The sequence below is a fragment of the Falco peregrinus genome, chromosome 1 (assembly GCF_023634155.1).
Source record: "Falco peregrinus isolate bFalPer1 chromosome 1, bFalPer1.pri, whole genome shotgun sequence".
NCBI classification, from domain to species: domain Eukaryota; kingdom Metazoa; phylum Chordata; class Aves; order Falconiformes; family Falconidae; genus Falco; species Falco peregrinus.
Genome location: NC_073721.1, coordinates 5,850,448 through 5,878,100, shown reverse-complemented (window position 1 = coordinate 5,878,100; position 27,653 = coordinate 5,850,448). Strand labels below are relative to the sequence as shown.

The 27,653-nt window shown below is 40.6% G+C and overlaps 1 protein-coding gene across 7 annotated transcripts in view; it reads right to left on the bottom strand.

Annotated features, from left to right (window-relative positions):
- Window positions 1-4,516: 4,516 nt before the first annotated feature.
- Window positions 4,517-27,653, bottom strand: part of ATE1 (arginyltransferase 1) — an 86,919-nt gene continuing 63,782 nt past the window's right edge. For 5 of the 7 annotated variants that reach the window (XM_055798229.1, XM_055798196.1, XM_055798180.1 and 2 more), the window contains one exon: window positions 4,517-7,620. In XM_055798229.1, coding sequence (XP_055654204.1) covers window positions 7,442-7,620 — 179 coding nt within the window. In that variant the 3' untranslated portion in view covers window positions 4,517-7,441. Of the gene's footprint in view, window positions 7,621-24,733; window positions 24,757-27,653 lie in introns of those variants that run through there. The other 2 variants (XM_055798223.1, XM_055798213.1) reach the window with 2 other exon arrangements.

The window sequence follows — 27,653 nt, the reverse complement described above, 5'->3', positions numbered from 1 at the left end:
AAGCGTTGCAGTCTCCTGACCTCTAAGTTCACTATTAGAAACCTTATTTTGAATAGTTTTATACCCTGCATTGGTGAGAAAAAAATCCTGGTATCAAAATAACTTATGTTAAAAGGAAAGAGAGTTAAGGAGAAAGAAGAAAAATAGCACACATGGCATTATATTTTTTTTTTTAGCTTTCACAATGCACTGGAAACCTCGCCAACACATCTGTTGACAATGAAGATTATTTTTTTTAAGGCAGGTGTGAACCGAGCATTAGCTTTTTAAATAAAATGTTGTGTTTGACTTAAAAATCAGTTGGCTTCTGAAAGGAGAGGGCCTTAGCAAGGCAACGGAGAAGCTGTTAGTAACTGAAAACGCAACTGCTAAGTTAATTGTTGGTGAGCACAACACACACCTCTTGCACCAGAAGGTGCGAGCACACTTTGTTCTTTTTTGGAGACAGCATTTTTCCTGAGATGCACTGATTTAGCTGTTGCAATACCGTTGAGAAATACAGAGCAGCTGTCAAAATGCATGCAATAAACAGTATATCAGATATTATTCTTGCTCCTACTCTACTGCACACAGTTTGATAGGAACAGCATGGAAAGGAATAGCATCAAAAGCATTTCAGGATCGGTAACTCTGCCAGCTGGCCCCTCCTGAAGTGTTCTACGGATCTTAATTTCAGTAATATACTCATAGTATAATGGAGCTAATAAATCTAGTATTATAAAAATCTAGACTGTCTTGAAATAGCTTTTAATCCTGATATTTAACAAATTTGAATTTCATTCAGCTAATGAAGCACAGAACTTTGCCAACCCCACCTGACAATAATTTTTTTTCTGATAACCACAATTAAGAACACAGTAAAAAAATTAAACTTGGAATAAGACGTTACTAAAAGAGACCCAGGAAATCTGGATATTCAGGCGAGAAGTAACATTACTGCTGCAATGAACTTTGCAAGCTGGAACATGCCATCTGGTGGCTGCAGGCTGAGAGCATTTAAGAGGAGAAAAATTATGTTTGCTGGTCTAGTAAGGGTTGGCTCTTCACTGTATTTTACCAAGTATGATAGATACACAGAAAATGCAGAACAGTGTTAAACAGAAGAATCGGTTAGGACAGTGACAATTATTATTTTGAAAAAGCAACATTTATTTGCTGATTTAAAACACCAAAATCATAGAATTATAGAACGGTTTGGGTTGGAAGGGATCTTAGAGATCATCTCGTCCCACCCCGTGCCCCGGGCAGGGCCCCCTCCCCCCAGCCCAGGCTGCTCCCAGCCCCATCCAGCCTGGCCTTGAGCACTGCCAGGGATGGGGCACCCACAGCTGCTCTGGGCAGCCTGGGCCAGCGCCTCGCCGCCCTCACGGGGAACAATTTCTGCCTCACAGCTCATCTGCATCTCCCCTCTCTCAGCTTAAGGCCATTCCCCCTTGGCCTGTCACCACGTGCCCACGTACAAAGCCCCTCTCCAGCTTCTTGCCGGCCCCTGTAGGTGCTGGGAGCTGCTCTAAGGTCTCCCCGGAGCCTTCTCCTCCCCAGGCTGAGCAGCCCCAGCTCTCCCAGCCCGGCTCCATGGCAGAGGGGCTCCAGCCCCCTGACCACCTCTGTGGCCTCCTCTGGGCTCGCTCCAACAGGTCCGTGTCCTTCTCGTGCTGGGGGCCCCAGAGCTAATTACTGAGCAGCTGCCACTAGGTCACCACACTAAAAAAGTGGGCAAATGCCGGAATACTTCAGAAAGCTCAATAACATATCTTCCAAACATGGCTATTTGGAAAGGTAATTGGAGTTGGTTACTTTAGAAAAAAAACAAAACCAAACAACAAAACGGCAGGTTGACTTGGCAACAGTCTTCGAAAACGCCCAGAGCTGTTGCAAAGAGGAACCCCAGGCATCGCTCTTCACATTCAGGTAGGACAAAACAAACCACATTTATTTTAAAGCAATCTTGCAACCCAAAGTATGAAAACTAGCTATCAGGTACTAAAAACTTTCAATAAGAAGGATGCTATTCCCTGCAGGAAATCACTCTAAGGAGGTTACTGAACTGCCATCATTAGAAATCAATGCAAACAGTGAGGTTTGCCCCGTGAGGGATGGATGGCACGTGTGTTCTTGCTCCACTTCAGCCTGGAGAAGACCAGATGAAGCCACGAACAGGTTCTGAAAGTTCCAACCCACCTACCCTCTTCTGCTGCTCTGTAGACATCGAGTGAGAATTTCAACAGAATTAAGGCCATTCCATTCCTTAAATCGAGCTTTTTGCTGTAAATGCAGTACACCGACCTTAATATATCTTTTTTTAATATTCTACAGGGCTCCATTGATTCTTCCTGGACAATGACAATCAGATGTCAGAAACAAAGGGAAACGAATGAAATCTGACACATTGATTTTAAAGCCTGCAGCAGACGACGTTGTAAATAAATCCTGCTTTTTCTGCAGCACAAAGGTTGCAGACTGGCTGTCCCTGTGGACTCCGCTCTCTTCTCACTACTTAACAGACTTTCTAACACTTTCTTTTGTCCTGATAGCAATCTCTCAGCAGGACTTTTGGCAGACACATCTCTTATGTGTCAAAACCAAACTGGAAATAACTGATGGGCTGCACAAAAATCTGATGGGAATAGCTGTAATAAGGAAATGAATAAACATCAAAACAGTAACAGATAACCATGAAGAGATACAGCCAGAAAGCTTCCAAGCTGTCACTTGTCTAAGACAATCAGTAAAAGCCACAGTTTTCAGGGTTAAGATCATTTCATATTAATATAGATAACATTAATATACGCTATACTTAGGGCACACGTTAATTTCATCTATTTACATCCCTATTTATTTTCATACTGTTAGAAAACAAAGATGAGCTTTCACAAGATGAGCTTTAAATGTGCTATAAAATGCATATAGTAGATTAATTTGCAGAACAATATTTTATGTAGGAATCCACTGACCACAGCTAACACCTGCATACTCTCCGTAGCATGAGTTACTATTTATTGTACATTTGTTCCTGTAAACGTGTTTTGGCTTATGCAAGGTATTTTAACACCCTCCATTATCTTTGTACTTAAGCAGTTCTGTTCACAAAATGTTCTATTTAGTAAGTGCTTGTATACTTGGTGACTTGGGTCACCACGCTTTTCAAAAAAACTTATATAAGATGAGCTTATTATAACCAACCTAGCCGGTGTTCTTATTTTGTTAGTGGCTATAGTTAACATATACAGTTAACACTGTGTATCAATGGGGTTATTTATACAATTTGTTTTCCACAGTGTTTTTTTATTTCCTCAGTGAGACTAATAGCTGTTTCATAACTAAAGGCAAATCACAGGGCTACTTACCTGATAATGCTCCTCTGACCAGCAGCCACCACCTTTCGTTTCTCTCTGTCACGCAGGGTCATCGCCAACCCATCCTCCGTGTCTTCTCTGTAGCACCTGCTTCAGGAGATGCTCAGGTCTGACAGAGGAACACAGCTCACCACCCTGGCCTCCTAAGGACAGCCATGGAGCCAGTGCTTGGAAACTCTCCATCACTTCAACTAACTTAAGAAAACAAATCATTTGGCGTGTAGAAACATAAACTGGCTTTTTCTTATGCTCAGTATGGGAGATCATATGCAATTAGCTCTGAAGGTGCAGCTTTATAAATATATTGGGTACGATGTGTAGCTACGACGCTTCTGGAAATGCTGGTGATTTCCCTGAAATGTGGTGATGATTTCGACCCTAAATATTGTCTACACCCTTGCAAATGTGGACTCTTCCTGCTGCAAGACTGGGACAGAACAAGCAAGAAGAACCCTCAAAGCTGGGAGGGGGGACAGTGGACATGGAAAGGCAGGTGAGGAGCACCCTTAATGCACATCTGAAGGATCATCTGGGACAACCAGAACGAGAGAGAATTCAGCAATAGATGGCTGGTAGCTTCAGAATGATTGCCTGGCAAAGGTATTAACAGAACTTCAAAAAGAGTGACGGATGTTGTCTCCCAAGGAGCAATGAAACAGGAAAAGTCTCACCAAAATGTTGAGCCATGGTGGCACCGGGCTTTGACAAAAGTCTCACTCAGGAAATTCAGAATTAGCTGGAATTCTGCCTTGTTCAGCAGGAAAACGAATCAGTGTTTGGTTATCTTTGTGCACAACATCCACATAGCTGCGTTGCTTGTTTGGCTTCAGAGAAAGGGTTTTTCCTACCAACTAGAAATGGTGTCGCCTAACTAAATTAAACAGCTAGTCCTGTGTAGTCTCCATTTGTCAAAAGCCTCTTTATTCAGTTCTATTCTATCCACAAAAGAATTATAAATTCTGTTTCAAAGCACAAACGCTTTATTAACCTAACTACAACTTAGTTGTAAAACACGGCCATGTGTTTTGAACTGATTGATACGAATCCCTTCTCATACTGCTGCTCTTTCACTTCCCTGATTTTGCTGTTCACCAGACACTTAGCCAACCTCCAAGATAATGAATTCCTACAAAGTAATACAGAAGTCACACTCGGAGCTGTTATTTATATTAATTCACAGAGACCAGAAATAACTTTATTTTCTATACTTGCAAGTCAAACAGGCCTGCTGAAAAGCAATTACAAACTCAACATGCGGGTTTGTTCGCATTTACTGAAATATGTTGATGCTGGAAATGAGTATTCCCAATTAAAACAAAGAATGGTATTTTTTAACACTGGTCACAGCTCTGCACTTTCTTACGTTTTATGCTTATTTTTCAACAGAAGATAGAACAAGGCAACATCACTTTAGGGATTAACTCTCACAAACTAACTACTAAATTATCTCTAAATTCAGTAACGCTCAACGACAACCTCTTATTAAATACAATTGTGACAGTGGTGAATTTTCAGCTCCACTGAAGTCAATAGCAACATTTACAGAACTTCATCCTCAGACTCTACTCCCCTCCTAAACCAGGGATAGAGGTATCAGTCCTGAAAACGACTGCTCCGATTTCCTTCTAAAATTACACTAAAGCAGCCAGTCAAATCTCAGCGTACAACATCAGGTGAACTCAGTTTATGAGTTAATCTCAGTGTTGACCTTTCTTTTAATATACTTGAGTCCAGTAGGAGTCAGAAGCCCAGCACGCCGCGGTGCTACGGCTCAGTGCAGGTCAGAAAGCAAAAGCACCATCTCAGCACTCACAGGATGTGGCCATTTACCTTTAGTGGTCACACTAACGAGAACTTCAAGCTGTACTGAATTTTTAATTTTATACCTATCTTGCTTTTCTTTAACGGCAGTTCTTAAAAGCTCCCCAAGAGAAACAAAGCATCAGATAAAAAAAGCCTAATGCGTATCTAGAAGGCGTATCGGTAACAAATAGTGGGACAAAAAGATGGAGCTCCTCAGGAACTCTCAGTGGTGACGTGAAGTCTGCCCCCTTGCAATTTAACAGAAACTTTAACTTCTCCAGGAGCACAGTGAGGCCGTCATTAAGTGGTTTTGATAATCTTTAAGATTTTTGCAAGTCATACTGCAATTCCTCTGTGCCCATTAACATTTTATATCATATAAAAAGGTTTTCTCATTTATTTTGGTTTTAAGCCATATGGGCATCGATGCTTTTCAACACATTGTGCAGGCAGAAAATGTTATACTATTTGACATTTCACTGAGTGGCAAGAGTATTTTCTCCACAGAAAGGAACTCTTTTACAATAATGTTTATAAGAAGTATTTAGTGGTTCTCCCATGGCAGTAAGTTTAGATAAGACATGGACACAAACTAGATGGTACACTATACAGAAACTTCTTGGTACCAGGCAACAGATAAACACATACCAGATATAACACTGACAAGAAAGAATCAATTTTGTTGTAGACTGGGAGTAGTTCAATACTATACATCCCAATTTATTAAATATAAAATTACTCTTCAAAATTATCGTCGAAGCTGTACTCTGTATCAATAATACTACAATGATCAAACAGATACGGGAAAAAAAAAGTTAAATCTGCAATGCACTTGAATCCCCAAATTCTTACGTCTGTTCCACATAAAAATCAATGATTAATAACGTTGACCAAGTGTTTAAAATTAAATCAAGCCCATGAATGATAGGAGGTGTAACCCTCAGAGTAAGACTGAATTTGGTTCCTTTCTAGGGGAAAACATCTACACATGTATCCTTGAATAAGAATCTTTCTTCAAAGGTTAACAGGAAACTTCAAGTTGATTCAAGGTAAATACTAGCTCTCGTTATCCAAGAAGATAAGAAACAAACGCACCGGTATTCTTACGATGTCGTAATAAATTACTGAATTACCTAACAGTGTTATTTCCCCAAACTCCCGTAACTTATATGACTTGAGAGGGACACAGACTACTAATGACAACATTCATATATCAGATAATAAAGTGCTTTCATGAAGCATCACAACTTCCTGTATTTCCAACAGAAGTATTTAGTAAAATGTTATTAAAGATGTTACCTGTGAACTACTGCACCATAAATAAAACAGTCAGTAAAAACTCAGGAACGTGATATTTAAGTCTTCCCAAAAAATTCGGCAGAGAAAAAAATCACAACAAAACCCAGCAGTGGTACCTCACGTCTTTTTTTGAGCATAGTTCTGAAATGTGCACCGAAGAGCTATAGAATAAACCTTCCAAGCTCTATTTCACATTAGTGATGTGCATTAAAATACCCATCGTTTTAGACAAAGGATAAGGCTTATACCAAAAAAACACTGTGCCACTTGGCTACATATCTTTGGTATATTTCTAGTGCAACTATTCTGTTTCATCTCTAAAGGGGAAAGTTTTCCAAAGCATTGCATCCCCTGCCACTGAGAATCGACTATGAACTCCTGCACTCACTAGGACCTCAGACACCATCCTACTGCTTTAAACAAATGAAGAATGTGCAGTGAAAATAATTTCTTCCTGTTTTTAAATATGCTATTGAAAAAATTAAACCATGCCAGATTTCACATTAGAAAGCAACAGCACGTTTCAATTCTCTTGCAAGAGTTTAGAAGCGTACAAATGCGAGCAAAAAAGTCATGGCAATTTTGAACGACAGATATCCAAGGTGCTATTTGAAAACATTTCTAAGTTAATTATTGTTTATCTAGATTTAGTCAACGTTTTTCTCTACAAAAAAAGACACCTGTTTTTCATTTTGCTTAGATACTTAGAATTATTCAAAATGCATAGAAAGACTAGAACTACTTAATTAAAATATATTGCAAGCATGTTTTTCTAAATGTATATTGCTAAAGCCTTGCTGTATTGTAAGTTTTATTGGAGTTGGCCTTCAAACACAGTACCATGTATTGACACACGCCTAGATAGATACCTGTATTTCATACTGCTACTTGAGTAGGCATACCGACACACAACTATAGTACATATCACCCAGTGGCAGTGCAATAAAACGTAGCGCCATTGAAATGCCATTTAATGATTTTTTTCAACTTCTAAACAACAACATTCTTTCAGAACAGGTCTGTCCAACCAAACTTGCATATTGCTGAACGCTGGCTTCATCGCTTGGCCCCTTCCTTCTTTTCTTATACACACTGTAAGGCATCACGGTTCTCTTGTGAAGTACCCTCACTCTGCCCAGTTCCTTCATGCGACCTTCATCAACTGCAAAGAGAATCAGAGAACATAAAACCTAGTTATGCATGTTGTCCATATGATCCTAATTTATGCAACTAACTTAAATATGCATAATGAAAAGTATACGAAGTAATAAAGCTAATCTGCAGATGGACAGCAGATGAAAGCAGAGCTGATCTATAGAGCAGTCTTCTTGAATCATGGCCGAAAACAAAACCTAGCTTGCAAAGTAACTATATTTGCCGTCTGCAAAAAAATAAATCATGCATCACACATTTCTAATGGTGATATACAGCATTTCTCAAGATAACTCTACTGGTGTATTTTAAAATTCACATTCATTTAATGCTCGCTGGAGCCCACTGCCAGAAGTGAAACTCTATCTGGGAAATACTTTCAAATGCAACCGATCAGAAGAGACTTGCTGTTATTACCATATCGCACTTAATTACTACACCGCTTGCAGAACCCACCAGCACGGAGCCCTCCCTCTCCCCCATTGTGGAAAGTGTATTAAACCCAGCGAGAAGTCTCCGCACTGTTTGCCTTAGGTAAGCATCAGGCAATAAACTACCTTCCCAGGTGAAACTCCCCGGCCCTCCAGCCCCCACCTTTTCCCCCCTCATTTACACAGGTCTATGAGTTTCTCCAGTAGAATGAAGTTAAACGCATGCCCTCACTCAGAGTCTGACCCCCAAGCTCTGCAGACTGACAGAGAGAAGAGCAGTGCAAGCGCTAGCTGGGTGGGCATGACTAAATTCCTCAAGCTTTCAAAGACACACGCACCATAGTTGAATCTTATTAACCTCATCTATAGACCCCTTGTGACTTAATTTAACCAGAACCATACACATAAGAGCATCGTTGAGCAATTAAAATTTCCTTATTTTTAAGAATCCAATTGATGCTACTATTGCTGAACAATAATGTTATATAGCCGCTGCATGTCAGAAAAATTGGCTCTGTAGTGCTGGAAAACTCTTTAAAGGAAGGGAGAGAACATGCCACACACCTGGGTCCCCTGCAGGATAAATGAAATTAAAGTTATTACAAAATACTGATATAAAATTTGGGGATTTTCTGAACCTCAGGTTTAAAAAGCCACCAAGGTAAGAGTCAACTGAAACACAAGATCTGTAAGATGAGTTTGAGAATAGAATCATATAAATTCAAACAGTAATAGAGAAGTGATGCTTACTAGAACGTCAGCATTTGGGGACGTGAACTATGTAAAGACTCGATCTTCTGTCCCCATTGTCGAGGTTTATCCCCGGCCGGCAACCGAGCCCAGGCAGCTGCTCGCCCGCGCATCCCGCATCGGGGCCAGGGAAAGGATCGGAAGGGTAAAAGTGAGGAAAGCGGTGGGCTGAGACGGAGACAGCGTACCCGGCCAGGCAACACCGCGCACAGGAGCAAAGCAAAGCCCGGCACTGGTTCCCCGCTGCCCGTGGCAGGCAGGTGCTCGGCCATCCCAGGGGAGCAGGGCTCCAGCACGCCCAGCGGGGACTGGGGAAGGCCAACGCCATCGCTCCCAGTGTCCCCCCGTCCCCCTTCGTCCCCAGCTCCATATGCCGAGCGTGACGGCGCATGGCACGGGGTATCCCTGGGGTCGGTCGGGGTCAGCTCCCCCGGCTGTGCCCCCCCAGCTCCCCGTGCCCCCCAGCCCGCTCGCTGTGGGGTGGGGGAGGAGCAGGAACGGCCTCGGCTCCGTGTAGGCACCGCTCAGCGGTCACGGAAACATCCCTGTGTCATCAGCACGGCTTCCAGCACAGACCCAAATCGTGGCCCGCACCAGCTATTGGGAAGAAAATTACCTTTATCCCAGCCCAAACCAGCACAGGCATCAGGACATTATCCAGACTGAAGAGCCAGCCCAGGTGAGTATAACCGCTTAACTGCTGCATCACTCTGCCCCAGACTAAAATAGTTCACATGTTCATGTACTTGCTTCGTTTAGGTTAGAGTATTTTAGGATCTGAATGGCATCCACCTACACCGCTCCCCACTCACAACGCCCGCAGCGAAGCCTTCTGCTGATCATCGCTTGCTCGACTCAAAATCAAGCCAACTGCTGTGGGAAACCGGGTACCTCGAACAGCTGCTTCATGGGGAGCACCAGGTTTTATTTGTAAGAGAATAAACAGGGGTAGCACTTTCTCAGCAAGTTTCACAAACGGCAATAGGTGCAAAGTGCCACGGATGTGACACTGCCTCTGGGAAGCAAATTGGTCACCAAGGTCATCAAGTCCTGCCTTCCCCCCCCGCCCCCACCTGCTCAGTAGACTTGCCACACGTAAGCTAAGCAACTCATCCAGAAGAATCTGAAGAAATCCATTTGACAAATTTCTATTCAAATGTAGCCCGTACTACGGAAAAGCTGAAGACCCCCTTTTGGGCATTCTTTATGCTTTAATAAAGACAAAGGGGGTCACAGATTGCTTTTCTTTGCAAGGCATTCTTAAGAACCTGCCCCTATTCATCCACAGAAGTGGTTTATAAACATTTTTCTGCTGATTGCCTGAATTTAGTACGTGCAACGCAAGGAAGCCTGCTTTACAAAGTTTAGAATGACTTCATTACTTTTATCTGTGTTTTGATTCCTAACATGAAAGCACAATGTATTTCTTAAGACTTAACTAGGAAAACATGGTTTGAAGGAAGAAAATCTGAACAGTACTTGCTAAGATTGCATTCTCCACTAATTATTGTTGGCAATCGCTATAGATAAACACCAAGTCAAAAACACTTTATGGCTTTCTCTCCCTCTTTGAAATCCTTGAGGTTTTTGATGTGTGGCCAACACCTTCCTGATATCCCAATGGGTTGGTTTTACTACCAGCCCTACTGCCTCTTCTATTAGATCCTCCTTCCATTCCAAATGTTCACCAAGGAAAAATTTGCAAGCTTAGCTTCTGGAGGTGACACAAGTGTAAAGTTATTTTAACTTCTTAAATTGGAAAGTTTATATTTACTGCACCTCTAGGCTGACTATAAGTTTGTGTCCCGCAGTGGATTTGCGCCAAGCCTAGCCTTCATAGCCTCGTGCCAAGAGCACTTTCAAAGCCGTTCACTGCTCACTGTTTGATACTCATTGCTTTCAAATAATACTGAAGCTTGATACTCCGGATGAGTTCATCTTTTGGCTTGTAGCGTTTCTGGCTCCAGATTCAATTTCTTACAGTAACTACAGCTACCGTACCTTCAGTTTCACTATAGCCTTACTGGCTCAGCAGAGCTCTTGTTCTTGTTGCTCAGCATTTACAGCCTTACTCTGCTTTTACTCATTACATCAACCGCAGTCGGCGGATCATCCTCCTTGCAATCAGGCCCACGCTAGCTCTAGCTTTACAGCCTTATGAAACTGTTACTACAACCCAGCGTTTTAGCAAATTTGCTAAGCACCGCAGCCAAGTGTTTCCGGGGAGGAGGTAAGGCTTGCCAAACCACGCTGCAGATCAGTCCCTTCTTGGACAGGTTCGTGGCACAGGTTCTCAACACAACCCTCAGGCAGGAGAAGGCTCCCCCAGAGCAGTCAAGAAAATACCAGTATCTTGAAAAAAAAATATATCACTGTAATGTGAATACTTCAGACATGTTTTAAGCTTAACACATGTTCTGTGCATAAACTACACATATAAAGACTTGGTAATGAGTTTATCATCAAGAAAAGTTTAGAGCCAGCTATGTTTGCTCTTAGAAACTTATAAATACATTCAGTCGGACATATTTGTTCTACACATTAAGGTTGATTCCAGATTCTTCAAATAAGGTTTGAAAGGCAAAAAAATAACAGTCCAACGATCACCTATTCTAGTGAACATTTCTCCATTTACTCCCCCCTCAATAAAAACCTTAATGATAAAAATCACCTTCTGTGAAAGTACTTAAATATATCTAACAAACTCCACCTGAAAAAAGAAACTTTTTAGTGAAATGTTAAGTATCAGTAAAATAATCTCAAGTATATAGTTAAGCTTTTAGAGAAAGCGACTAAGAACTCGCATCACCATAATAACAAATCCGCAAGTTAAAATTCAGCCACCTTTCAATTGCTACTGCTCTGGAGGTGACACCATGCAAATTTAGGGAAGTACCCCCTTTCTTCATGATTTAGACCTAAGCCAGAATAGATTTAAGAGCATTTAATAGAAAATAAAAGCAGACCGGGCTCCAGCATTGTTTAAAAAATAAATTACCTTCCCAAAAAGAAAAATTAAGCATCTGTTCCTGCCGACTGGCGCATGATAAAATGTGCTTTATATTTTAGAAGATGCCAACTGAATTCTAATAGGCCTTCTCTGTGTGACTGATGCTGGGATACTGGAGCAATCCCAATCCAAAAATGAGATCATGTGCTGTATTAAATAAAACCTACTTGTTGAAAATAAGAAAAACATCTTTATCAATAAGTATTATTTCCGTGCTTTATTAAAGTAATTTCAGTTAGTGACTTCCATTTCTGGGAAGACTCAGACTGATCAAATAGTGGAGCAATCTGTTAGGGCAACTGTAGTCATTACTGTAATTACCAAATGCAGTATTGTTACCATTAAAAAGCTAAAAAAAGCCTATTTTTCCCTCCTCACACACTTTCCCATTTTGAGTCTCCCAGTAACCTCTGCTTCGCCTCACAAGTAGTTAGTGCATTAATTTATATAACCCTCAAACGGATAAAATCATGGGTTTGAAGACAAAATCTCTTTTGCAAATGCATAGTTGTTAGATGCCTCATTGAGTTATAATTTATAGCCAGTTAATTTTCTAAGGCTTGCTTCTTTAACCATCGCCCCAGTCCAAACCTGCACGAGTAAGACCAGACCTTGTGCGCCACCGCTTCAAAGGCTGTGCCACGCAGCTCATGTGGTACGCTGCTTCTTAAGAGTGCTGTAGAAACCATTCTCCTGTAAATGCCCATTTTGTTCACCTAAGCAAATATCACCAGGTCTCAGAACATATTTTTCTGGGTTTTTAATAATTTTTCACCATTTATCTATTTCTGTGCATTTTCCACTGGTGCCCCTGAAAACAGTTCATCCTCATCCCTTGAAACAACTGGATTTGGTGGAAGCGGTTCTGTTAACAAAGCTTTATAAATGAGCAACAGCACTAGAAGGAGTTACAGTACTGCTTACGCCCATTTGAATCCTCAGGGCTTTGCCTTTGTGAAATTATCTTCTCGGGGAGCTGCTGATTAATTGTAGTCCACCAAGGAGACACTGTCCCTTCACATACAAAACAAATAAAATAAAAATAAAAAAACAACCACAAAACATAAACTTCATTCAGTTGCATCTATCAATAGAGTTTGGGTGACAGATACATAAAACTAAACTTCAGAAAAATCAATTCTATAGATTGAAAGTACCAGTCATTTTAGGAAACTGAGAAATTGCAGATGCCAACCACCTGTCTTTATAGGAATATATAGGAATAGACTTTAAGTCTAAAGGCTAAAAATACAGCTGAATTCTTGTTGAATAAATTGTCACTTCTCTCTCTTCTCCTCTATATTCCAAAAAAAGCAAATTATTTATACAGCATTCATCTATTAGAATTTGAATATAAGAGAGATATCATATACAACTCAACCTCACCACTGCGATCCCATAAAAAAATTGCAAAAAGGTGTTAGAATTCTTTGTTCCCACCCCCATAACACTATGAAATGCAGCTCAGACATGGAGGATTTCTTTTCCAAATAAAACAAAGCGTATCAGATATGTTGCTAAGCACTGGTAAAAAAACAAAGTAAAAAGTGTAAGTGCTCTAAAGACCCTCTACACAGCGGTTTGTCTTGGCAGACGTCGGGCAGATATCTGTTTGATTTCGTGGCCCGGCTACACACACCCACCTTCAGCAGCAGCCCAGGCGACACTGCTGAGTGACACCAAGTGACAAGCTAAAAGTAACGGCGGTCATCTCCAAAGGCAGCCTCCTCCGGCCACCGGCCCCTGAAATACTTTTATACTCAAGGGACAAGGCGGAATGCAAAGAGTGGGAAGCCCGGCAGACTCCTCCACAACTCCGTTCTTATTTCTTTGCACAATCCAAAAGCAGCTTCCCCCTGAACTGCCAGCTCCCTCCTGAAACCAAAAGACAGTTTTCAAATACTGACGTGCATTCCTGCTGAAATACCAACATAAAATAAGGAGGAATTATTTTACCTCTTTTACTCACAGTAACAGGCAAAACGAGCATCAGTGTGCTTTTATATAGAACTCCGAAGTTTCAAGTTCTGAATTTTTTTCTTGCAGCATAGGAATTGCTTAGCATCCTTATAAAATATAAAATATAGACCAATAGCCAAATATTTTTTGTTCTCCAAGTGCATTAATCTTTAGCATCGCTACCTAATACAAGCTGAAGTGAAAAACGGCTATATCTGGCCAGAAAGCCGGGTAAGCACGTGCAAAGCCACCCAACTGAGACTCCGAGAGCCAGCCCTGCGACAGCCTGCTGCAACCCAGCAGGCGGGAAGCCAACGCCGCCTTGCAAAAAACGTGTGATGGTTCAAAGGCTTTTGTAGCAAACTATTTCTAAGCCAGCTTTTCGGTGGCGGTTGATTTGGGTCAAGCTGGTTTTGATCAATAGTGATTTGGAAAGACAGCCGGTGGCGGCGGCGTTCTGGACCGCTCCTTAGGCATGCCCGATGGGTGCAGAGTCAACGGTACCTCTTCCCTCAGCCCTTTCAATATGCTCCTCACAAACACGATATTTTTCAATTTACTAGGGGTATAATCTAGAGATGCAAGCGAGCTAACATTTTTTGTTTGTTTGTTTTAAAGCACATTTTTCCCTTTACAGGAAAATAAATTAAGAAATGACTAAAAAATAAGTGACAAACTTACTGACTTTCTTATTTTTTAAATAGGAAAGAGGACAACTGCCAATTTCCACAATAAAACCCACATTACTTACAGGAAAATATTTATTACATTTTCTGCACAGAATGCATTCAGAATTAGTAAGAAGCCTTACTGAGGTCTAGTATATCCAATTAAAAAAAAAAATGTGGCTCTCCTGCTAAACTCTGACATGATGCTGTTTCTGATCGTAAGTTCCAGTTTCCTTCAACGCTGCTTAACCCCCTGCAACAAAGAAAGGATTTGGCCACCTTCACTTTGTGCTTCTGCATCCATGCTACGCAGAGAATCTGGACTACATATTTTTTTCTCCATAGCAGGATGAAACAGTGGAAGAAAGAAAGGAAACACGCAAAGAACCAGACCTAATTCAGAATTAAAAATACTTCAAACTGTGCCATTAACTGAAACCTGTGACTCCCTTTGAAAGCAGTCTGTGAAGGAAACTCCCACCTAAATAACTCACATTATAAATTAGTTTCCATTTTGCCTAAAAATCGAATCTCAGAAAAATTATTTTTACTTCTAATCGTTAAATTGATAGCAGGGGGGAAGTACAAAGATTAATACTTTAAAACTGCTGTATTTTCAGACTGACAGCCCAAAGGGTGTGCTTGGTTTTGGGTTTTGTCTCAAGTTGTTCTTGATTTTTAATTTTAAATTTTGGAGCAGTTAGGACCCACATAGTTTTTAAAGATGAACACAGTGTTTGCATTTTGCAAATCAAAGAAAAATAACGGGTTTAAAATTCAATTTACAAGGAGTTTAAAAGTTTTGTCATACCCCAAGCTTTCAAACCAGGCATAAAAATGATCAAAAGCAGCACCCATCCCTTGCCGGTTACACTACAGCAACATTCACTTGGGTGAGAAACACTACAGCCTTGTCGGTTTTTATTTAAAGAAAAGCTACGTCTGGTTTACACAACCTTGTCACAGATAATTATCAGTGATTTTAAAACAAACAAACAAAAAAAACTTTAAAAGGAAGAACTTTAATTAACTCTTCAAATTTTATGACTGAAATAGCGGAGATATTAATTACTGGAAATACAAAATATTTCCACCTCAGTCACAAGTCGAATGTATCTGACCTTTGAATTTAAGCTCATTTCTTACTCAATTTAAAGCATTATTTCTATTTGTTCACCAGCAAAGCATAGAAATCAACCTCAAAACCAAAACAGACAACACACAGTGACAAGATAAGCCATACTCATTAATAGCAGTATTTCTATAAAACAGCAAGTTGAAATGTGGTTTTTCTCATATTGCTTCGTTCATCCTAGGCTCATACATGAAGAAATATTAAAGACCAGTATGCCTCGGGGTACAAAAACACTAACTTGAACCACAATAAGAGTACAGTTAAAATGAAGCATAAACAACAACAAAATTCAATGAAAAGAATACTTAATTAAAACCAGAAAGCACAAGTCACAAAGGAAGTTCAGTAAAATGCTCAGGATATTCTTAATCGGCCAACTCTGCAGTTACTCTAACAAGAAATAAAAGAGGAACTCTGGAAAACACTGCTCAAAAAGGGGGAAAAACACACCTTATCAAAGTATTACCAATGATCCTTTAACACAGGAAGACAGAAAAATTAGTTTTACAAGTATAATGTCTAGGGGACCTTAAAATGGGTAAAGACGGGAAGCTGCGACAAGGGCAAATCCTACCGACATCTTCCAAACAAAACTTTTGGGCTTTGTGCCTGAAATCATACAACTGGTTTATGATTTGCAATTCAATCTTGAGAAGCGAGCGCACTAATCACTTGACAAAACTCATTCAAAATCCGCTAACCCTGCTGTGCCGCACGGAAACAATAACTCATTGTGTTTTGACTCTTATTATTCCAGTAGTAAACATGAACGGGGGCAACGGAAAACATTTCCTGTGAATACAGCGATTACAGCAGCTCTCCTTTGCAGCCGTCATTTGCAGGCTTACCTGCAAATACAATCCGTCGGCTACATTGCCTAACACTAAAATCCAAGCACAGCCTGCTGTTTTGGACACATTTGAAATAAGTATAAAATTCCTGGTTTATTTGTAATGAGCTCTAACAATACAAGTATTCTAACCCGCCTCAATTTATCATCCTGAAATATGGTGACTGAGAAGGTTTACAGAAGGGCTAGATTTAAACGATACAGATATTATTCTCCAAGGACTTACTTTTCAGGGATGCACTACAAAAAAACCGAACAACAACAAAAAAACCAACCGAAAAAAACCAACACACACAAACTAGTAGTAGCTGGGAAAACGTTAGTTAAATGAGACTGAACAACTTCCCATTTAAAAACAGTATGAAGTGCCTCCAAAATCAAGACACAGAGACAAACAAAACAAAACAAAAAAGCAACCACCTCTTCCAGAAGACAGAACTAACTAGTCAATTCCTTGGAAGTTGTATCTCTGACACTATTCTTGATGACTTTGGATATGAAAAATGAGAATGTGAATGGCCAAAGAAGAATATTAATTGCATACCCCGGTGGCTATTGCGAGGTTATCTTTTTTTCTGGATTTAAATACCTAAGGTTTTAAATACCTTTTTGGTCACCTAGCCAACACCGAGTTATGCCTTCAGTTTAAATGTGCCATGCCCGCGAGGAGCAGGAGCAGCACCCAGCAGTAGCACTGGGTGCTGACGGCACGAACCCTGCGCGATGCTGGCTCCCTGCGGGGTGTCTCCCTAGCCCAGGCTGGGGGCTGCAGCACCCAGCAGGCTCCACAAGGTAGTCTTGCAGATCCAGACTAGCTGGGTCAAAGTTTTGCAAGCTCATCCATGCCCCACCTCGTTTTTGCTGGGCTCTGAAAGCGTTTCTAATGCCTGACTCCGATCACAGTGGGTTCTGGGAAGGTTTATTCGCTCTGTGTCAGCACTGACGAGCCTGACCAAGATTTTTCCTGCATCACATGCATCTCCGTGCTGCTCAGAACTTCTGTTAGCCAAGTTTTTCTGTTCCTCAAAGTATCCAAATTATTCAGAACAACAAAAGAACATTCAGTATTTTGAGCCGCTCATTTCTCTTCAGAGACTGAAAGGGAAAATCATGGTCCAAATCCAACGAGCGCTCGGAAACAGCGCACGAAAGCAACTCTAACTCACATGCTAACAGGGAATTACAACTGCACACATCTCTTTCTGGAGTTCAGGCAAGGTACTTACCTCCAGAACATCATTGAAAGTGACTCGGGTACTGTTAGGGGAGACCATTAAACAACCTGTTAAACTTGTGAATTATAGATTAGAAGTACTAAATTAAGGATGCATCTTAAATAGAAAAGATGAGAGACAGACAGCAACTGCCACACAAACACTTCCTATTAGGAATGAATGAAATATTTCATTAATTTCTTATGAAAAACATGAAAACATATTTTTCTTATGTAAACACAGAATGCTTATCTCATTATTAACTCTAGTAGAACTTTAAAACTGGTAAGTACACTGACATCTCAAACAGAACAGCTTATTCCATCTATTTCCTGAACATATTCTGTACATGAAAAAAGCAGAAACACTACATAAACCGCATTTTAATTTCAACTTTTAACTAAAATACTTGTAATTCAGTAAGACTACCCAAGAAGCCAAATACTGAAATCTACTAAAATCAGTAATTTTCTAACTGTACAATGACACTAATGAGTCAGTCTAAGTTTTGTCACACGAACAGTGTCTAAGATGTACTGACCTTCGTGGCTGCGTGAGAGCAAATCATCACTGTTCTTCCAAGTATCTGGATTTCTGCAGCTTCCAACAATTGCAACGTTGGCATTTATGACACATAAAAGTGTTTCAGACTTCATTTTTCATGTCAAATAGATTTTATATTACAAGGGCTAAAATGCAGGAATAGAATTATCGCCTCACATCATATATTTTGGAGTCATTCTGCATTGCACAAACAAATTAAGAAAACACACCTTGTCACTTTAATAGGCCATCCTCACCCTCTGAATTATAACCTTGCTTCCAGGGAATTAAAAACATTTTTTATGAACTAAAAACATTAATAAAGGGAATTTTAGCAATTCTGGATAGGATTTTTCAATACTATTTTATAAATGTACTTCCATATACTTATCTTCATCACTTTTATGCAAGACTAAAACATTTTAGCGGCTGGCTTGCTTTTTCTGATGCAAAATCTTCCCATGGGACTGATCCCAAGCCAGCTGATCCTGAAGGGCTATATACAAGGATTTAAGACTTTCAGAAGAAAGCTTCCTAGAAGACAACCCTATTGTCAAGCAGACTGCCAGACACTTTTAATCACAGGTTTTAATGACACTTAAAGCCAACAGCAAAACGCAGTACTGATCCCCAAGCTTGCAATGTCAGTAAACACAATGGAATAAAAGACAGCACAACAGACAAAATGTAGAGCGCTGTGGTTTAAGGAGTTACAACTCAAAAAAAATGGGATGGCAAGAGGAAAAAAAATCTGAAAGACTAAGAAAGTCAAATACTCCTCATTAAAATATTTGAACTTTAAAGAAGTGAAAATAGCAGAAAGCAGTAAGAGGATCTTTCAAAAAGAAGGGCAAAGCAAAGTCCTTGTTAAGACTGATATAGGAGGAAGAAAAGAAAAACAAATAACAAGAGTCAAGCTGAGAATTACAAGTGCAAGCTTTTCCATGAAACGGGTGAAATTGAAGCAATTGGCAGTAGCTTATCAGCTAAATAAATGAGATTACAGCAATCAATTTACTGGCTAAATTAATTAAAACATGGAATCAATTATGTTCTATGTGAAAAGTCGGGATGATGTCACCAGAGCAGAGAGTAAACACGTTCTGAGGCACCATGGATCGTTACAAAAGGTCTGACCCTGGGAAGAGTTTGCCGCAGTGGCTGGTAGCGTGTAGCTGAGCCGGGACGCGGCACATGCCTGTGGTGGTGCTTCCACAGCTGCTCTAGATCTGCCCCTAATTACAGCTTTTAACTTTTATCACATTTTGAAGCTAATCCCATATGCTAGTTATCCTCAGCATGAAATAAATCTGCACGATCCCTCTACTAATCCCACATTATTTAGTTTTTAATTTCTGTTATTGTGTTTCTAACACCTTCTCTGTATGGAAAATGATTCCTACAAGATATTTGGCTGTCCTTGCCCTCTCTTACGTTCCCCTGAATCTTTACCAACTAATGATTTCACTTCTGGTCCAGTCACACAAAAAAAAAAAAAAAAAAAAACACCACAAAACCACAAAAAAACAGAATTATTGTGCTGCAGAATCAAGTCACAACATCCAAATGGTGAAGGAGTATCTTGAGCACACAACCAGCTAAGATTCATCTCTTCAATGCAAGCAGCATGCCAGGATATCTTGATTTGTCAAGCACAGCTCTCAAAAAATTACATAATTTCAAAATACATCTGCTTGTTACACAATCTGTATGACAGTCATTTTGGATTAAAAATGTATTTTGGGGAATCTTGCAGCCCAAGTCAAACGTTTCGTGAACTACACTGAAAGTCAGACGTTGGTACTTCTTGAGGGGCACTGGTTTACTCTGCTACGTGTATGTCAGGAGCAATTATATTTAGGATATCAATAAAACTAAACTTTTAAATCACAAATATTTAGCAAAATTTGCGATTTGCTAGAACAATGCAAAACAGAGTTCATGTTATGACCATACTTCAAATCACATTTTAAAGACCGTCCTTGCTAATGTTTTTTTTGGAGATGCTGTTATAGGGCTGACGGTTCAGTGTAATTTCTAAACCACACACCAATTTATGCAGTGCCAGTTGTTTAGGACCCACAAATTACATGAATAATGTTACCTTTTTATTACAGAAGCACTGGAATATTTAAGCATCTTTTTGCATATGAAGCTAAAATCCCATGTCGGTCATTTCAATTTAATCCAAACATACTAAAAGTGAGGGGAAAATGTGCCAGGCTACACCTTCTTGGCACTGTCTTCATCATTTAAATATCTTGCATGCTTCAAGAATCACACTGGATTTAGAAATATGCATTCTGATGATTTTAAGTGTTTATAAACTTAATTAGAAACAGATACAACCTTGTAAGATGTCTCTTGTCTAGAGGAGCTGCTAGAAATTACTGGTATGTCTGCCTTTTTCTAGGTTACAGAATTCAAATTTATTGCCTATAGCTCTGATAAGATAGCGAAAAGTTAGTTCCTCAGAAGACTTCAGTTCAAAATCTGTCAGAACTTATTTAAACTATTTCCTAACTTGCCAAAGTACACAAGACTATCTTTAAAAAATTGTAAACAGCAGTTGGTTTAGAGCAGCCCAGCAATTTCTCTCTAATCAGATGATTGCACAGTTCTAAACAATTTGTTTAATGTTTTCCATCTGCGATAGTTTTGGGACTACATTTTCATCGTCTCAAGAACTTCAGCACATTTACCCTTATAAATGTTAATCGGCACCACAGTACTCTTATAAACATCAACATATGCTGCTTTTTGCATTAATCCACCTGACTAGATCCAAAGATGCAACGCTACACGTAGCCATCGCTTTGCCAGGGATCTAAACCATCAGACGTGACCAAATGGCAACCGCAGATCACTTTATGGATACAAATATGTCATCATGGTTTGTCTGTGCAGAGGAAGGAGGAATAAGAGCAGTATAGTACACTATACTTTTCAAATATGTCTTAAATTAAACAAGTCTTTGTATTGACAGGGGAAAAAAAGAAAAGCAAAAACGAATCAATAAAATACATAATAAATTTAAAGCATTATTACTGGAAATACACCCTTTTTATTAGCATAGAATAGTATCTAAATTGTACAGAAAATTAAAGGTTCTGAAAAGCACAGCACTAGAAATCAAGGTTATTGAAAGAGTTGTGACAGATTATTTTTCTAGTGAAAGCACTATGCACAGAAGTGTATTTTTAAAATAAATACAGTTTTGTATAACAGCCCAAGCCTGCAGATTTCTGGGGAAAAAATTCTAAGTTTTATTTACTAGAACTAATAAGCCTCAGTTTCTTGCAAAAAGCATTAAGATGCATAATCAAATCACTAATAAGAGGGTTCAGAAGTTATTAAACAGTGGGAATGTTGTTTGCCTTTTACTACTCCAGCTTATTATGTGCAGCAGAATAGCAATACAAAGCTGTGAAAATTTTCATTTTGTATGTAGTGAAGAAAAATGAATTAGTTCTGTAATATGTGAGAAAGATGTATTGCTGAAGGGAAGGAAAAAAAAAAAAAGGTTTTTGATGCTCGTATTCCTAGAAGTTTTACAAATCTGGTAAAAACGTGCAATAAAAGTTATAAGACTACTAAAAAAAAATTCCAGTCTAAGTAATTTTCTTTAGTTCGGTAACTCAAAAACTGGTGATCTGGTGTCAACTCTGTTCATAAGGTAATCCACTGACCGGGTTATCACAGAGCGATTCCTGTGAGCCTGGAGTGAGACCTCCCCCTTCAACCTCTGCATAGCTAGGTGTGGTGTCCCAGGACTCTGGCACGGACCATTGGGCTGATACTCCTGGAGAGGAGAGTTCAGGCACTGCTTTTAGTGTTGTTTTGGTTTTGTGGCTCTTTTTCAGATGGTTCCGACTTGTATGTGAACATGAATATAAGTATATAAGAATTTTTTTATATGTGAGTATAAATATAAGACTTTCCGGATTTCAGCATCTGTCCTGTGTAGGCATAGCCTCACCAGCTCTGCCGGGCTGCAGGGAGATCATGGAAAAGCACAGACAAGACCAGTTATCTCCTCCCCATTCCAATGCCTACTGTCAGTTTAGCTCACACCAGCTGGAAATACTCTAAAGCCTAAATTCTAAGGACTTTCACTCCTCTGCTGGAAGAAGAAAGGTCTTTATCACTGTGTGGAGATGGCAGATGCAAAGCCGGGTCGGCAACAAGAGCAACAAGAGGAAGGTGGTTGATGAACTGTCAGGCACCAGCAAATTTCTGCTGGCATATGACTTTGGCTTCGAGACATGTTCACGTTTTCACTTCTAGTTTTTTCTCCACGGTGTTACCTACAGAACAGCCACTCTTATTGAACTCTACAAACACCTATCTAGATTTTCAAGTTTCAATCCTACAATTACTTCAACAGCTTTCTTCTGTTCAAGTCCTTCTTCTCATCGTTCTACCTACATGAATTACTGCAAAATTTACTTCCCCATTGTCGAGGTTTATCCCCGGCCGGCAACCGAGCCCAGGCAGCTGCTCGCCCGCGCATCCCGCATCGGGGCCAGGGAAAGGATCGGAAGGGTCAAAGTGAGGAAAGCGGTGGGCTGAGACGGAGACAGCGTACCCGGCCAGGCAACACCGCGCACAGGAGCAAAGCAAAGCCCGGCACTGGTTCCCCGCTGCCCGTGGCAGGCAGGTGCTCGGCCATCCCAGGGGAGCAGGGCTCCAGCACGCCCAGCGGGGACTGGGGAAGGCCAACGCCATCGCTCCCAGCGTCCCCCCGCCCCCCTTCGTCCCCAGCTCCATATGCCGAGCGTGACGGCGCATGGCACGGGGTATCCCTGGGGTCGGTCGGGGTCAGCTCCCCCGGCTGTGCCCCCCCAGCTCCCCGTGCCCCCCAGCCTGCTCGCTGTGGGGTGGGGGAGGAGCAGGAACGGCCTCGGCTCCGTGTAGGCACCGCTCAGCGGTCACGGAAACATCCCTGTGTCATCAGCACGGCTTCCAGCACAGACCCAAATCGTGGCCCGCACCGGCGGCTGTGAAGAAAATTAACTCTATCCCGATAAAAACCAGCACAAAACCCAAATCCTCGTCTTTCCACACACGTCTCTACCAGCTGCCCATACCCTGACCACATCAGAACCACCTCACTTCTAAAGCTCTCCACAGTCTGCTTCACCTTCATCTTCTTTCCTAGCACCTACAGGCAGCAATGCAAGCTCTGCCTTTGACTATGGGAACTGGTGTCTCAGACCAGTTTATCTGTTTTTGAAGGAAACTCCTTTGTGTCTCCCCATACCCTTCGTTTCTCCTACACCTCTTCTGCTGTGAAAGTCTTCTCCATTAACTCGAAAAGATAACTAAGGTACTTGCTTAGGTCCCTCTTCGAAACTCTCCTTCACTGTGATGTTTACCAAAAAAAACCCAAAACAAACACCAAACAAAAAATATACAGTCTAGTCTATTACCATTCAGTCTATGAATAGATTACAATTTAGGCTATTATAATAAATCAACCTGACAAACCAGAAGGTGCTTCTCTTTCTTTACAGCATCCTTTTGCATCCATCCTGGTTGGTGTTAGACTATCCCCTGTGGAGCAGAGCGTCTTGTCTCCAGGCACACACAATGCCAGCACAGAGGAGCCTATGTGTGCCTTTGTTATCTGTACTTCTCAACATTGGAGAAAGCACTTTCATTTTAATTAATGTATCCCATTTGATTCCATTTTGATTTTGTTCTATTTTTAGATATACAAGATGTTGCAACAGATGTGTATTAGCTCAGCCAATTTATCAACTTCAGCAAACAAATAAGTCAAGGAAAAAAAAAAGGTATTAAAGTCCTTTTTGATCTGCACTGTTCAATGCTTGTGCTGAAAGCAGCAGACGCAGGAAGGTGGGAAGCAACTTCCACCACCAAGACTGCCGTGGGCCATGCCTAGCTGGTCAGATCAAGCATAGCTTTTTTCCCTTGGGTAACAGCAGCCTGTTCACCCTGGCTGGCACAAGGTACACCCCACGTTACACGACACAGGCAGGAGGCTATAAAACCATGAGGGCTTTGAAACCACCACTTTAGACTGGGATTGTATCTGCCCTTATCTGAAGTTGCTTCTTAAAGGTCTTGACAGTCCCGTCCTGATGGGAAGAAAGTTTTCCCACTAATTACCAGCTCAAAAGTAGATTTTCATAAAGATTTTACTTCGTGAAGAAACAGGCTTCTCTCGGGAGCAACAAACTGAAAATCTCAACAGATGTTAGGAAAAAAGGTCATCTCATTGGGTTAGTCTCAGAAAAATGGGAAGTGGAAGGATAAAAGTATTGCCAGGATACCAAGTAAATTACTTATAATTCTTTTCACACTGCACGAGTTCCACAGGCAAAGCTGTTAGTGAAAGCACCAACGAAGTAAAACCCTGAAGACCAGTTTTGAGAGGAAGAAGTTAACTAGCATGACAGACAGACCATGCCAGGATATTTCAGTAGGCGCTATCACGTCACTGAATTCTGCCCATCAGTTGTTGATATGTTGTCAAAGTCACTGCCAAGTACTTACCTGCAGAGCAATCTTTTAATTAACTTCTTTTTTCTGTAACTCCATCTGTACTAAAGTCAATGGCCTGTTAAATGAAGTTTAGCACGATCTCAATTTTCAGACTGCACTAGCATCCAAAGCCTGTGTTACTGCCCTACCTCACCAGCTGCTTATTTATTTTTAAGTAAATGGCTGGCCACTCGTTTATTAACAAACACATCAGAATCCTAATAAACCCCTCACATTTATACAATGATGCCAGGTCTTCTGAATTTTTCAAATTGAACAGACAACAGAAATGAAAGATCTGTTCTAAAGCATGAGTAACTTTGGCAAAACTGGTAATTTATTAAAGCAAGAATACTTGACAAACACGACCTTTCATCTGTGAGTGTTGTCCGAGTATTGTTATGCAATTTTTTTTTCCTGAAGTAACTGATGTTTGTCAATACAAGTTAGAAACCACATGTGAAAAGCCTACTAGCAGTTTATTTAAGTATCAAATTTGAGTGTTTGCTGGCACAAGACCTCATCGTTGTCTCTGTATGACTGGAGTGTTTTGAGGTTAAGTAAGGCTGAATCTCATTACCCTGGCCAGAAGCAGTAAAGAGTTGGACCCAATTCAACCATCAGGCGCCCATGATTTGCCATCCTAAACAATAAAAAGTTATTGCAGTTCCTACGATTGCTTTTTTAAGTTATTAGCTGTTAGACATTTTTTTTTTAGACTTATCTCTGTGGTATAAGGAGTTAAGAACTTTGTTTAGTTCATCTGTCCTCTCTTCTTCATTCTCCAACTGTTAACAAAAGTATTAGATGTCAGAGGAGAAGGGGATGGAAAACAACACACTTTTAAAACTATCTGAAAACACTCAAGGTAGGGACAAACACATAATGTACACCAGGCAAAAATCCTCTGCAAAAACATAATAATATTTTCTGATACCTTAGAAAAAATTTGCTACTTTTTGTGAGCATCTCTTTTTTCTTTTATTTTCAGAATAGAGAAAATAAATCTGATTCTAGGAAGGAGCTCTGCAATGAATGTGTATGGATACTCAGAAACCCTTTCCATAATGCAGAAACTTGGAAGGCCAGAGCCCACAGCCCCCTCTCCTGAAGTAGCATTCATTGCTGTTCTATAATGCATTTTTGTAACCCACAACTGGTAAATTAGGTTATTTTAAAATTTTTTTAAAGGGAGGGAAAAGAAGTTCAAAAATTATCAAACATGATGAACAAACTAGTGTGAATTAGTGTTTCAGAAACTTTCTGACATTACAGACAACGTTAAAAGATGACCCGTGCCAGTGACTGTTTCCTTGCCTCAGGCAGCAATGCAAGTGGCACTGTTTCTCCCAGTTGTTTACTGGATCTGGTTACTGCCCTCAGTTTCTTCGCTGGAAGTCCCACTCCTGATAAATCATGACCTACTTAACTGACATAATTATAGGTAGTATTATAGAAAGCTTATTCAAGAGGAAGAAAGCACACAATTATTCCTACTGCTCTTTTTTAAATTCACTGTAACTTCATTAAAGTCCTATTACTGACTATTGCAGAGTAAAGAAGTAAAAGAAGGAACTGACTTTACTGTTGAGAAACAGCTTCCTTAGAGCCAGCAACTATTTAAACCTCAAACGACTATAAGCTCACAGCAGGTCCAGCGCATTTCAACATGTAGCTATGTTTTAATTTCCTTAAACCACAGGACATAAGTCACAGTCCCAGTAGTGTCTGGAGTGAGATATTCTGTGCTGATAATGATGCCAAGTTTTATACCCTGCAGTTTCCAAACACGTGGTATGCCACAGGAATTTCACAGAATCGAGATGATGATGCCCCTCTGCTGGTACAGGGTTAGCGCCTTCAAAGGCAGTAGTTTAGTTGTCATTTTTGCGCTTAAATGAATGCACTCCCTTCTTTCTGAATAACAAGAGTCTTGACCACCACTGGCCTCCAAACCCATTTCCCTTCTTTCTCCTACCTTTGTAATTTTTTTCCCATTTCCCCTCACCAATCCAATGATGATTCTAGTTGATCAAGACATGATGTGCCACCCGTTTAGATCTCCTACCCACTGAGCTTTTCCCCTGGTGATAAACACGCTTCCCAAGGAGCATCCAAGCGCTCTCCCCAGCCTGACCCACACCACCCTGCGCAGCTCCCTGCACGGTCCCTGAAGAACATTCTCTGTTTGCACAGGGTGCCCCAGGCAAGTCTGCTACTCAAACTTTTCAGTTGGTATCTATATCTAGAAATTTATTTCGACATCATTATCGTAGTTCTAATTATTATCTTAATGTTCCCGTTGAGCAACCAAGTCACAGCATAAATGGTTAACAGGCACAGGATGAGGAAAACCAAGGAACTTCAGCAGCTTTTCCAGAAGTTCACAATCCTGCTTCAGCGGTCATCTCTGTTCAAATGCCTTTCATTTATCTACAGCCTGCCCTGCCAACAATTAACAGTTAAGCAGCTAGTGAATGAAAATTGAACTACAGCCATGAGAAGTAAAAAGAAAGCAGCAGCTGTTGAAGACTACGCAAACACAGACAGGTAAATCTGTGTTCTGATGGCTAGAAACAGCACGGCATTATGTACTCTTGAGCTCAATCACTGACATCTCTGAATAACGCCACCACCTTTCTGAATCGTTATTCAGTGGAGAAAGAGAAATTTTTAAGAAAAGGATATTCAGCTGTTTGCAATTAATAGAAGTAGTTAATCCATTTTCCCCTTCCACCCAAGCACCGCACCAAGCATGCTCTCACACAGCTCCCTTGGGGCCCACAGCCAGCCCACACGGTCAGTAGCTGAAGCAAGTAGGTGCCTTTTTTGCCATTTGATTGCATTGTTTTACAGTATCACTACTGCATTACGTTCTGGTCTGTAATATTTCTGACCATTCTATGCTGGCAAAACATAAGTGCCTATTTTACAGAATAAATCCAGAAAAAAAATTATGTCCCATCTACTTCA